Source organism: Pteropus vampyrus, unplaced genomic scaffold (genome assembly GCF_000151845.1).
Source record: "Pteropus vampyrus isolate Shadow unplaced genomic scaffold, Pvam_2.0 Scaffold279, whole genome shotgun sequence".
Classification (NCBI taxonomy): Eukaryota; Metazoa; Chordata; class Mammalia; order Chiroptera; family Pteropodidae; genus Pteropus; species Pteropus vampyrus.
Genome location: NW_011889060.1, coordinates 254,026 through 267,312, shown reverse-complemented (window position 1 = coordinate 267,312; position 13,287 = coordinate 254,026). Strand labels below are relative to the sequence as shown.

The 13,287-nt window shown below is 48.8% G+C and overlaps 1 protein-coding gene across 1 annotated transcript in view; it reads left to right on the top strand.

Annotated features, from left to right (window-relative positions):
• Positions 1 to 13,287, top strand: part of LYST (lysosomal trafficking regulator) — a 134,470-nt gene that overhangs the window by 111,890 nt on the left and 9,293 nt on the right. Inside the window, exons 43-46 of the mRNA XM_023520819.1 lie at positions 568 to 798; positions 2,647 to 2,836; positions 5,934 to 6,070; positions 8,867 to 8,965. Coding sequence (XP_023376587.1) covers positions 568 to 798; positions 2,647 to 2,836; positions 5,934 to 6,070; positions 8,867 to 8,965 — 657 coding nt within the window. The remainder of the gene's footprint in view (positions 1 to 567; positions 799 to 2,646; positions 2,837 to 5,933; positions 6,071 to 8,866; positions 8,966 to 13,287) is intronic.

The window sequence follows — 13,287 nt, the reverse complement described above, 5'->3', positions numbered from 1 at the left end:
CTGTGCCCAGCTGCCGACTGCCAGCTTTGGAGATAATTCCCGTCACTGTCCCTCTGACCCTAAGGGTGACGACACTGAGCGGAAGGCGTGGTGACAGCCTCCACACCAGCGAGCGTGGGATTTCCACTGCGACTCCCTGACTCGCAGTTTTCGTGAGGACCACGGAACTCTCAAAACCCTGCCGACACCGCCACCTCAACTTCGCTTTTGCCTTTTCTGGATGGCACTTTAGACAAATCGCTTTTTCCATAATTTAGTATCATACACGATGTCTCATATGACATTCTCTGGTCTTGAGCTGAAAACCAGTTTTATGAGCATACCTACCCAGCACCCAGTCCGCCGAGATGCGTTATTTTCCCTCGCCCGTTCAGAAACATGGATTGCTCCTGTTCTGACCCCAGCGCGACCCCTTAAGCCCCTGAGCCTGAGGGAGAGCGTCGCGGGGTCGTTTCCATGTCAGACAGGAGGGCGGACGGCCGGGAACCGGGCAGGTGTTTCTGCCATGGGGTCCTCGCCGCCCTTGCTGGCCACAAACCTCCGGCCCCCTCTGCTCTCTCCTCTCAGACGTACTTTGGAATGGATGTCTCTGCCGTCGAAGATCCCGTTCAGAGGCGAGCTCTGGAAACCATGATAAAAACCTACGGCCAGACGCCGCGGCAGCTGTTCCAGGCGGCGCACCTGGGCCGGCCCGGCGCCAGGCTCAGCCTCGAGGGCGAGCTGCCGGCCGCCGTGGGCTTGCTGGTGCAGCTGGCTTTCCGGGAGAGCCGCGAGCAGGCCAAGGAGATCACCTACCCGGTACGTCCTTTGGGTTTCAACAGAGCTCAGCAGCACCGATCCGCGCCCCGAGGAGTCGGGCCCCCGGGCAGGCTCGGGGCCAGCGCGAGTGGCACAGTGGCCGCTGTAGGCGTGTGCCAGCCGGTGGACGCGGCATGGCGGTAGCAGCGGGGTCCCTGTGCAGTGGGGTCCGGGCCAGGGATGGGGAGAGGGCGCTCTGGGGAGCTCAGCTCGGGTTGTGACCTTGGAGGGTGACCTCCAGGGGAGCCCCCGTAAGGAGTGATGTGACAGGGACCCGCGGACCAGAGAGGCACCGCCCAGGACCGGAGGACATTCGCCGGGTGTGCGGTGCCCGTCTCCCACCGGAAGCCCCCACCGGAGGCGTGAAGGTTTCGATTTACCATTAACACGGAACCTTTCAGAGTCTTTGCCCCCACAGACCGCAACAATGAAAGTATTGCTTCTTAAAACAGGAACTAGGTATAATTTTTACTTTGAAATGGAAAAATAAAGCCAAAAAACCTTAAAAGGAAAATGGATTCTAATCCTCAACTAAATTCTCCCTATGAAAGCAGCGTAAGATGGGAGACTGTGAGGTGAATAGTGTCACGAGGGTTTGCCACGGGGACGGCAGAAAACGGGAGGCTCAGGAAAGAGGTTGCAAAGGACCCTGGGGTGAAACGAGGCGGCGTGCCTCAGACTGGCCTGCGATCTGTCTGAAGAGGAAACAGTTTTCACAGACCTTGTTTTGACGATTGTTTCTTCTTTTTTTTTTATTTTTTATTTTTTATTTTTTACGCCTAGAGCACCTGGTCTTCCTAGGTGGTCTCCCATCCAAGTACTAACCAGGCCCGACCCTGCTTAGCCTCTAAGATCAGACATTATCGGGCTTATTCACGGTGGCGTGGCTGTAGACAACTGTTTCTTAATAATAGTTAAATACACTAAATGCAGAACTCAGAGCCCTAAATGTAAATTCTTTATGCTCAGAGCTCACAGATATCAAGCTTGCACGTTCAATTCAAAGAAAACTTACACTACCAGTAAAATTCCAATTTAAAATATCAGTACAACAGATGACACTTTCAGTGACATCAGATCACAAGTGCTGTGTTTCATAGTTAAAAGCTGTGTCTTATGTTTTGTGGGTATGGATTTAACTCAGAAGATTTGAAACCTCACAAATCATTTTAGTCGTTGTCATTACCAAGTCCATTCTTTTTAACCAGAATCTATTATTTCAACATGTCAAAATAATTTAACAGTACATCCCAGAAAAGTAACAAATGCCATTTCATTTACCACGGTCCTCATTGCTAATCAGCTCTCTTAAGTGGGCGCACGTGAAGGGTCTGAGCGGTGTTTCCGCCTGCGTGGTAACGTGGTGCCCACCTGCCTCCGCCCGCCGCACGACCTTCGCACTGACTGGTCCCTCCACCGGATGACCTGTCCCCAGACATAGCCCCACTCTGCTCCCCTGTTTCACTCAGGTGTCCGCTCAGATGTCACCTCAGAGGGTCTCCCTGACTCCCACGTGTAAATCGGTCGCCCTGCCCTGTTTTCCTTCACAGCATTTCCTCCACCTGACGTAGACGTATTCGCTTATGCACCTGTCGGCCGCCCGCTCCTCCCCTCCCCAACTAGGACACAACTCGGGGAACCGAGACTCTGTCTTGTTCACGTCCAGCAACGAGGAACACATATTTCTACCTGCTAAACAAGGGGGAAGTAAAACAATGCAAAATCGTTTTTGCCCACAGAGGCTTTTCATAGGTTGCTCTCTCGCTTTGTGTAGAATTTCAATGAGAAATAATTCTGTATTTACTACCTTTTTTGAAAAATCATCCTCTTTCCTTCCTTCGGTTTCAGAGTCCTTTGCCATGGATCAAAGGCTTGAAGTGGGGGGAGTACGTGGGCTCCCCAAGCGCCCCAGTGCCCGTGGTCTGCTTCAGCCAGCCGCACGGAGAAAGGTTCGGTTCGCTCCAGGCCCTGCCCACCAGGGCGATCTGTGGTTTGTCCCGAAATTTCTGTCTCCTGATGACGTACAGCAAAGAACAAGGTAAAATAAAACGTAACGAAAACCATTCCGGCATCTCCCAAGAGATCTGAATGTTTCCAGCTTATTTGTGCTGCTAGTTGGTTTTATTTCTAATTTTCCTGAGTCCTTGGTGAAAACTCTGCTCAAATTTGTGGTTATTTATTATAAAGCAGGAATTAAAACATACTATGTGAAAAAAATGGGAATTAAATGCAGTTTCATTGGAAATGAGAGCAGTGTGAAGGACGCACGGTGAAAACCATCGCTCTCATGGAAAGGCACACGTTGTGGCTGTCAAACCCCAGTGCAGACGACTCGTGTGACCAGCGAGTCTAGTGTCTCGGGAGATACAGTTACAAGAGTCAATTGGAGAACAAAGGTCCTGACAGCCCGGAGGATAGTTTTTAAAAACACACAAGCCCGGAAAGCAGCCCTTTCTCACTCTCTGTGCACCGACTTACTAAAAGCAGCGTGTTCTAAAGTGCTGTGCGGTCGAGGCCCTCTTTGTGTTCTGAATGTCACCTGGACACCGAAAAACTAGGGCCGTTTTCCACCGAAGACTTCCCCCAGCCCTTCCAAATTAGCCATTTCAATAAGTGCAAGAGAACCCTCCCTACTTAGCAGGCGTGGGCCTCGCCCGCCTGAAACGCACGCACACGCTCATGTCGGGCGTGTGCAGATGCGCCTGACAGCCAGCACGTGGACCAGGGCAGCGCTCACGTCAGGCGTGTGCACATGCGCCTGACAGCCAGCACGCGAACCAGGGTAGCGCTCATGTCGGGCGTGTGCACATGCGCCTGACAGCCAGCACGCGGACCAGGGCAGCTGCCTCTCAGCCGTCACACGCCAGCATCGAACGTCGTGTCTGTGCACTGTGCTCCTCGGGGTCCATGTAGCGCCCACTGCAGGCAGCACTGACAGGGATGCTGGTACCCACACCGGACGTCGGTCGTGTAACTGGAGTGTGCCGGCTGGGCCACAGTTCTTCCAGACTCCCCCTTAACTCTATCCTAAAGTGAATGAGTGTTCATTTTATAGTCGTTAGAACTAAGAGAGACTGGATACCACGTCATTTAAATTTCATGAGTTAGAAGTAAATCTGTTTCATCATGATTATTGTGGTATCAGTGATTTATTCTCACTAGTATGTATCAATGAGCCGTGTAGTGTCACCAGTAATGATATTTAAAGTACCAAAATGTGTGAATAGTTTACCTTTAAAAAAATTAGAGTGGATCGAAGTTTATCTATTGTGCAGACGAGAAAGGGCTAGTCTTACCACTTAGCGTGATGGGACTTAAACGCGTCAAATGTACTGTCCACCCATCTTATATGTGCCATGCAGTCACGGCCTGAGTGTGCCCTCAATAGCTGTGTTCGTTCAGACTGCACTGTTTCCTTGCAGAACGTATTTGGGGTTTGCCAGAATCTGGGCGTGTCCAGGGCGGTGCTGTAATCAGCACTGGTGGCTGCGGCCTCCAGAGGCACAGTGCCTGAGCTTGCTACTCAGTGCTGTGCGACCTTGAGAAACTTGCTCACGCCCTCCGGATCCTGGCTTTTGACCTATAAAATGGGACTAGCAAAAAGGTTTACCTCTCAGGGACATTGGCTGTAAGGATTCAGTGAATCCGTGTGGGGAGCTATCAGCACAGTGCCTTCCTCATTCCAGGTGCTTCAGAAATGTCCTCCGGCCGGAAGGTCCCCGGGGCAGGTCTGAGTGAGCCGTCACTGCAGCCGTGGTGTTACAGCCCACGTGGACATGCCAGGGGGGCCTTGGGCGAACGGGAGGGAAGCCGGGTCATGCGCTGACAGCTGCAGTGCTGAGCACTTGCTGTATGGAGTGACTGTAGTTTGGCTTAGTTATACGTACATAGTACAATGTAACCACCAAACAGTCCTTGTTTTAACAAACAGCGATAGGCCAGTTATTTGGGAATTAACCGTGTTTCATACCGCCTGAGGCGCTTCTGTCCAAAATATACTTGTTTGGGTCCCATTTGAGACACACTACACTACAATCTCTGGGGCTTGAGTAAAAAATTCACTGTTCTAATAAGTAAAGGAGAAGTTTATTTAAAAAACAAGCAAACAAAAAAAGATGCTAATAAGTACAGGAGGAAAAAAAGATGCTGCGTTTTGCGTGACCGGGATGGGACCCTGGGAACAGTTATGAAATGTGCCTGGTCCGTGGAGCAGCGCCCCCTGCCGGGCGTTCCGGTAGAGTTTGGGGCGGGGGCGGTCCCCGGCGCTCACGGGGTGTGGTTCCTTCCCCTGCAGCTTGTACTTAGAAGAACATGTACTTACTTAGCGTTTTGTTGCCAAACTGAAGTCAGCATTTGCTACTCACTCAACAAAATCTGTGATTCTGTTGTCAATGTGCCGCTGACTCGTTTAACAAGTATTTATTTGGTGTGTTTTCTATACGATGGTGTTAGGCGGTCCGGGGATGGATGAAGCACTCCCTCTCCGTGAGGGACGTAAAGCATTCCGAGTTGCAAGGGCAGAGCCAGTTACAGCACGGATGCTGCAGTAGCCGCGCTCAGCATCCCAGCGAGGCAGAGCCTGCGAGGAGCACCGAAAAGGAGAGGCAGAATGTCCGATCTCTGTCCCGAGGGCTGTAGTACTCAGCTGTAAGGAAGAGGGAGGAGAAAGGGGCAGACCTTGCTGAATGAGGGTCGTCCACGCCATCCCGACAGCGGGGGCCCCTTCTCATGGCGGCTGTGGCTTCCACTCCAGCACTTCCCTTCCTGGTACCCGCAGTTGTCATAGGCTTTCTCAGCAGGGTCATCTCGGAAGCATTTAAACAGCATCTAGTTCATATTTATTTTTAAAGGTAAAGGTGTCGCTGAACATGAACGGAGTAAATAAGCCTGACTGTTACCGTCTTTTATAAAAATTTAACATAAATCAGTGAATACAGTTCCACCCGCAGAATTTCCTTAGCATTCAAGGAATGAAACGAACATAAATCGGTCTATCTTGTGATATAAAGATGATTTTGCCCCGGAACGATACCGTGTTCTGCTGTGTGAACTTCAGCCTCTAGGCTGTGGCGTCGGGGGCTGTCACAGACCCGCCGAGCGGGGCATCTGACACTTTCCTTCCTCCCCTTCTCCAGGCGTGAGAAGCATGAACAGCACCGACATCCAGTGGTCGGCCATCCTGAGCTGGGGGTACGCTGATAACATTTTAAGGCTGAAGAGCAAACAAGGCGAGCCTCCGATCAACTTTATACAAAGTTCACAGCAGTATCAGGTAAAGTTAATGAAGTGCTTCATAATAATAATGAACTATAATGCTTTAAATGGGGGTCAGGATGCTGGCGGCCGGTCTTTAAGATCCAGCGATTAGTCCAGTCAAGAAGCTGCTGACGGTGGACGCGCCTTATTTACAGTGCTTACGGACACCCTAACTACCACCGTTCTGCCGTGTCCCCAGAATTGGCTTCTGCCCTTTATCTCGCTGAGATCATATAATAATCCCCTCCTCAGCGTCAGCCGAGGGCTCAGTGTTTGAACAAAGTCGGCCTTGCTTGCTTCGCAGTTCTCACCCGCCTTGTGTCATGGCGTCATTCTCCATAACCAGAATGCCGTCTCCGATGCCTGGTTTTTCCTAAATGGAGCTGGTATTTAGGCATCGGGCCCAACTAAACCCAGCGACCTGCGACGGTGTCCCGGCTTGGTATTTGCTCTGTCCCCTTTGGCAAGCACCTTCCTTCACCTTCGCCCTCCCCTCCTCCTCGAAGCTGGGACAATCGCACTTAACCACTCACTCGTTAAGCTGTTGTAAGGTGTTTCCGAAATGTGTGGAAGTTACTTCTTGCCCTGTAAAACACCACGCGTCTGCGCGTGCTGCCACAGCTACCAACGTGCTCGCCCAACGCTCTTCCTTTGTCTGTCTCTCCACGGAAGTTCCTTGACCGTTCTCAGACTTCCATTACCTGCGCAGCACCTGCTGCGCGTTCGCGTGTCCTCGTAATCGTCCCTGTCCCCATCACACTTCAGAAATGGAGTAAGGGGCTTTTGGGGAATTTTTGGCAAAGCGAGAAAGGACAGCGATGACTTGTACTTCACTCTAAATATACCTGAAAAAACGGTCAGTGCCTCGTGCTATCTGGCTTACCAGAAAGCCAACAAAAGTAAGAATAAAGGACGGTGAAAAACCACCTTATTAGAAATTTTGATTAGAATTTAAGCATTGCAGAATTATTCCTACCGTGAAGTTTGGCACACAAACATTGTTAAAGATGAAAGAATCCTCTCCAAATCCTAGCAAAACAGGGCGATTCAGATTCTCTTAGCAAAGTACTGTGTGATAAAAGCACTTCCGGTCAAATGACTGACCGGACGAGAATACCATATTTCATTTTCTTTGTCGGAAATCTGTTGTTCACTCGTTAGTTCTTCAGTTTGAGGAAATCCCTCTAGGAGGCGATATGCGGACTCACACTCCGACCGACTTCATCCATCGCCGTTAGGGTCTTGCTGTCCCTCCGTCTTCTTCTGATGGATCACAAAATGGTGAAGCATACTCCTCTGTCAGTTTTATTTTTTCTATTATTGGTAGAAAATGAAAACTGCTGAATTTGCAACTGTGCTCAATGAAAGCCAAAAGCAGGCTTTAGAAATGGTGCCTTCAGCCTTCTTTTATACTTTCTTGAAAGATGACAGCGTTCTTAGGACAATGCAGTAAGGAAACGAAAAGGTGACGATTTATTTCACATGTCACATTATCCTTCCGGGAGGTCCATCGTTCTTTCATTTTTTTTGTTTTGTTTTATTTGAGCAGAGTTGGGAATAATCGATGAACAGTGATGAAATAAGTCCTAGAATGATAAAATAGCAGAATATTTCAAGATAAAGGAAAAAATAAGATGGTTAAATTCTGTAACGTCACTTGGGTTTGTAAAAGATTTCAGCAGACCCGTGTGGTAATTGCAAGACAGAATGAGTTTTATTCTCTGTATAAATAAGTACATGTTCTCTTTGTTTTTTAGAAGACCGCTAAGAAAGACTAAAAGTTAAGAGATACCAATTCTTACAAATAGAACTATTCAAGCAAGAAACTCAAAAAATAAAATTGGATTCAGTGACTCTGATGATATATAGAGAATTAAGAGCCAGGGTCAAAAAAAGTCATTTTCTAAGGTAGCAAATACTTGAACACAGTTGTAGGTCTGGGGGAGAAGCCAGCAAAAGACAGTTTGAAATTCTGAGAGAGGACGAGGTTTCTGAGGAACCTTGGGGGTGGGGGCAGGGCTTCCTCCACGAAATCAGGAGAGGACACGGGGACAGTGTGAGGCACAAAGGAGGGGAGAGGATGTGGTCCGTGGCTGGTGACCTCCGTCTTTTTAGCGAAGTGAAGTGTGAAGTTTCGCCGACTGCCGGGGAGGGGCACGTGGGAGCAGAGCAGCCGGACAGCTTGGGGGACGTGGCGTGGGGGTCAGTCAGGGCCCAGGGGGACACTCGTAATCTCGAATGGAGTTGGGGCCCAAGGGTTCATCACCCTGAAGGAATAAGGCCAGATTTTTGTCTCCATGTTCAGCTTTCCTTTTTTTCCCGATTAGCAGTCTTTAGAACTGTTAGAAGCTACCTCTATATGTGCCTTGTTTCCCCACCAAAAAGAGAAAAAAAGAAGTAAAAGTAAAAATCAGTATGTGAAACACACATACACACAATCAACCTTGGATTTGGTCAATCTCAGATCGTTTTGTTGAAATTTTTGAGGAACAAATAGCCGTGTGTTTGTGTGTGTTTGTGTGTTTGTGTGTGTTTGTGTGCGTGTGTGTGTGCACGTGTGCATGTGTGTACAGAAGAACATAAAATCGTAGACAAGGCATTGTAACACATTTGCATTTGGAAACAGCGTTTCGGCGTCTGGCGGAAGTTACAGAGTACTGAACTGTTACCTCTTTGCACCATCCTAGTCGGTTCAAGTAAAATGCTTACCTTAAATTTTGCGATCACATATTTTTTAAATGGTCATCAAAAAAGTAGAAGCGTTTCTGATGCTTTCCAAATGTGATCATCTTTGATTTATCCTTTTCCGAAGGTGACCAGTTGTGCTTGGGTGCCTGACAGTTGCCAGCTGTTCACTGGGAGCAAATGCGGGGTCATCACAGCCCACACGAACAGGCTCACGAGCAGCACGGTAGGTCCAGACTCCCGGAGGCTCGATGGCATTTTCATGTCAGCGAAGAGAAGAAAAACTGTGAAGTGTAATTCACTTTATTTAAGGTTAACTTAACATTTCCATACTTAAATCTTTTATACTTTCAACTTTCTTCACATAAACTCTTAAAATGTAAAAGGGCATATATCTAACTTTATCTTAGGCTTATTGGGGTCGTGAAAAATTTTGAAAATAAGTAGGAAGGTCGTATTTTTTGCGTCAGAGACGGCATTTTGGGTTCTGGTCCGTCCTGTAGTCAGGCTTTTTTGTGACTGATGCCCGCCCAGATTTTCGCTGCCGATGTGACAGCTCAGGCGCGGACACAGATCCTGTAACGTTGGGAGCTCAGGACTCCTGGCGGTCACCTGGCTGTGCGCCCCGGACACATTAACGACAGCGAAATCCACGTAGCCGGTCTTGATTCCTGCCACTTACTGGAAGAAACTTTTTCAGTCATTCACTGAATCTCCAGGATTTAAGAGTGAAATTCTAAAACAGGATAGTGAAAAAAAGAGGACACATCATGCAAGACGTCTTTGAACTTACCGTTGTTCCCTTCTGGGACCGACTGTCCATCGTGCCGTTGAGGACACAGGGCAAGTCGAGGGCGGTGGCTTAGTCATCATCATTCTGATTTCGAACGTTCTCTCTGCTCTCTTTTTCTACTACAGTTTTCGCCATGATATTAAGTACGTTTTACTGGGTGAAACCTGTATCCGCGTGTGGGGTGACACTAGGTTCCTCTGTTCTGAGTTTACTCCCTTTTAAACCTTCACGAAGGTCCTTTGCCTCGATCCTTGGGGCATAAACGTGACCATGTGTCGCTCCTGTCCCGTAGCGTAAGGAGCCCTCGACATGTTTTGAGCGGGAGGGATCCGCTCGGGTCCGCGTGTTAGGAGACCTCTGCGGAGCCTGCGCAGACGATGCGTGGAAGGGGTGTGAGGTGGCGGCGAGGATGGCGGTCAGAGGCCACCGCAGCGGCGCAGGGCGGGAGACAGGCGTGGACAGATTAGCACAGGACAGAGAAGGGTTCGCGCACAGGCTGCAGGGCGCGGAAGAGGCACCCAGGGGGTCAGGGCGCCCGAGCTGGAGCTTAAAGGATCTTTCCAGAAGTGGAGAGAAGAGGGAAGAGTGTTCGGGCAAAGAAGCCAACGGCACGGAGCCAAAGCCACGGTGACTCGGGGTGACAGGTGCTTCGATGTGTCGTGTGGATGCAGCGTGCCGGGAGACGTGGCAAAGCCGGGGCAGGAGAAGCGGGCGAGGGGGGCCCCGGCGCCCCCAGAACGCAGGCCGAGAAGTGCGAGGGGGGCCCCGGCGCCCCCAGAACGCGGGCCGGTCCAGGCAGAGAAGTCTTACCGTCGGGATGTCTCGTTTTCTCCTTTTTACTCCCAAAGGCCTAAAACAGACGTCAATTTGACAGCGTCTCTGATTTTATTTATTTATTTCACCTTCCAGCTCCCCCTTCTGATTCCTTTTCCCTCGGGGCTGTTCTCGTCCATGCTGCTGGAGAGTCGTCCGCTGGTGACTCGGATAATTTCACGTTATGCCACAGACTCCGATTTAAAAACTCGCTTCATCTTTTGTGTTTCGTTTCCCCTTGCTTCTTCCAACACTTTTAACAGCTTCATGCTTAGTTTTTCTTCCTTACATTCTCCCTATAATGTAAAATTTTAATTGTACACTAAACAATGTATAAGTCTAGGTGTAAAAACAAGATAAAGTTGACAGCACAGGAGTAATTATGCACAGCACAGCTTTGCATATAGCACGTCAAAGGTGTCACTATTATCATTCGAATACAGCCAGACACATGCTTCGTTTGGTTTTGAAGTTATTGTAGACGTGTGAAGTCTTATGCTGTTTACCGTTCTTCGGTTATATATTTGCCTTAAAGTAGATTTTTCAGCTAATTTATAGGGTTTTCTTTTTCTCCTAAGTGTTAATAGCATCGGGTAATCAAGTCACGAGATTAACAATTACTGTTTAAACCACCTCCAAAAATGCATCTTAGCTGTGTGGTTTTATGATCACTGGACGTGAGGTTCTTGGAGATGTTGCTGCCTTTTCTCAGGGGCCACGTCACTGCTTTGACGTCCCTAACGCTGCGGCTACGACCCCCGAGCCTGCGAGGTCAGCAAGAGGCGCGTCGTGTTCACTGGTCCCCGTTCTCCCAGCCACTGAGCGCCGTGGCTCAGAGTGGCACGTTCTCATTTGTGTCGTCTTTAACACGGACGGAAGTCAGGCCCCCGAGGTGCCATGTAGGATTTGGCCAAAGTAATTGTTGTTTGAAAATATTTGCAAGATGATCTTAGAAAGACCTTCGTTAGCTGGCGAGGCACATCTGACTTTGGGCACCGTTAATGTCTGTTGAATCTCCCAAGGTTAGTCTTCTTCAGTGCATCCCGGGTGGTGAGGAAGTTGACCCATTGTAAGGAATTGTTATCTACAAGTCATTTACATATTAGAGAAAAATGCCTTCTAAAAGTGATAACTGCAGTTATTTTAAAATGGTTGCTTTTGAGTCTTAGTTTTCACTTTTCGCTAATTAAATAGTGTGGCCACGTCATCTTCACGTACGTGGACACCTGTGTGTTTTCTGTTCTCTAAGCTGCTGGCGGGAGAATGTATATGTTCGCGAATGTATCACGTCATTCAAGAATCACGTCATTCAAGAATAACAGTTTCACAAGGAGGTGGCCAGCGCGGGATTCCCATTCTACCCATGGGAATTCCTTCCTGACCCACCAGGGACTAGTAACTCTAACTTGCAGTCATTTTAAAGTGCAAAATCCATAAAATTGTCAACAATCACTATAGGGGCCCCATGTTTTGTTTACCCTACAGATATTATTCGTGGTCATGGAGTAAAAAAATAAACATGCACACATGTGTGTGCGTATATACACATATGTAAATAAATACGAGATTTAAAAACGTTTTAAGTCGGAAAGAGCTGGCAAGCTAGTAGAGAACCCTCCAGCCGGAGGGGTGAGTAAGCAGGGCGGGGGCTCTCGCCTCGAGGGCGCCTGTCAGTCCCCGATCATGGCGCTGTCCTTGGACAGCCTCCTGACAGGAGCAGAAACACCAGGGACTGAGCAAGCCGGAGCGCCCCGAGGAGGCACTTCTCCTGAGGCTGGTCCCCAAAGGGGGACACCCTGAGAGAGAGGACGAGTCTGGGTCAGATGGGGCTAGCTCTTGCGTGGAGCTCCCTGGGTGGTCAGGATCCCAAAGACTGGCCTTTGGCTAAGGTGTCCCCGGACTCGGGTGGGCCAGGCCATCCTGCAGAAGCAGGGTAGGTACTCAAGTCCTAGTCCACAAATAAGGACTTCCTAGAAATAATTTTTTTAATGTAGTAACGAATACACAAAAGAAGGCCACACAGTTACAGATGAGAAAATGAGTATGTGAAAAAGTCGGTTATCATCAGAAAACTACAATTTAAAGCAACCTTGATTACCATTTAAAACCTGGGAAGTTTTCAGAGATTTAGAATGAGAGGTGAGTCTCAAACTCAAAAGCCGCAGAGCTCAGGCAGGGGAGGGGGCTCAGGCCTTTGGGACGGGGGCGTCCTCGGTCCCAGGCGCCCTGAAGCATGGTGGAAGGGCTTCTGGCCACATCCCTGTGGCCCTGCGGGAGGGTGGCAGACAGACCTGAGACTCTCGTCCTTGGTAAAGGCCCGTCTGGCCACTATGACTGTGTTCAGTAAAACGTCGCACGCCCTAGCTCAGCAGAAGCAGCTGCTGCACAGCTCAACCAGTCATCCCAAAGAAGAATGGGGGGCTATTCTCTCGTCATGTGATTCTTTAGGCGCAAAATATGTATTTTCACGTGAATAAAACACTGGACTACATAGCACTTAAAATAGATGAGCTGCAGCTAAAATTTCAACACATACGTTTCAAAAACAACAGTGAACAAAAAGGCAAGATGCAGAAGATACCTAAAAAACAACACCACGAGTGTAGTTTATCGATGTGGAAAACAACACGATATGTTGTTTATGATTTCAGTAGCACATGGTAGGACGTATGTTCTACATACATGAGAAACGAGTATAATATACAGGAGACTAGTAACTTCTGACGGGGGAGAGGAACTGGGATATAGAACAGTACACAAATGATGCGCCGTGTGATGTTTTCTTAATGTGCAAAGTAGACTGGTCATGGAAAATGTTCGGATTAGTTTCACTGAGTGGTCAGTATATAGTTCTGTATTCTACTTGTTATTTCTACTTTTCTCTATTCTTTGAAATATTGACATAGCGAATGACAGTGAACGGCCAGCCCGGGGAAAACAAG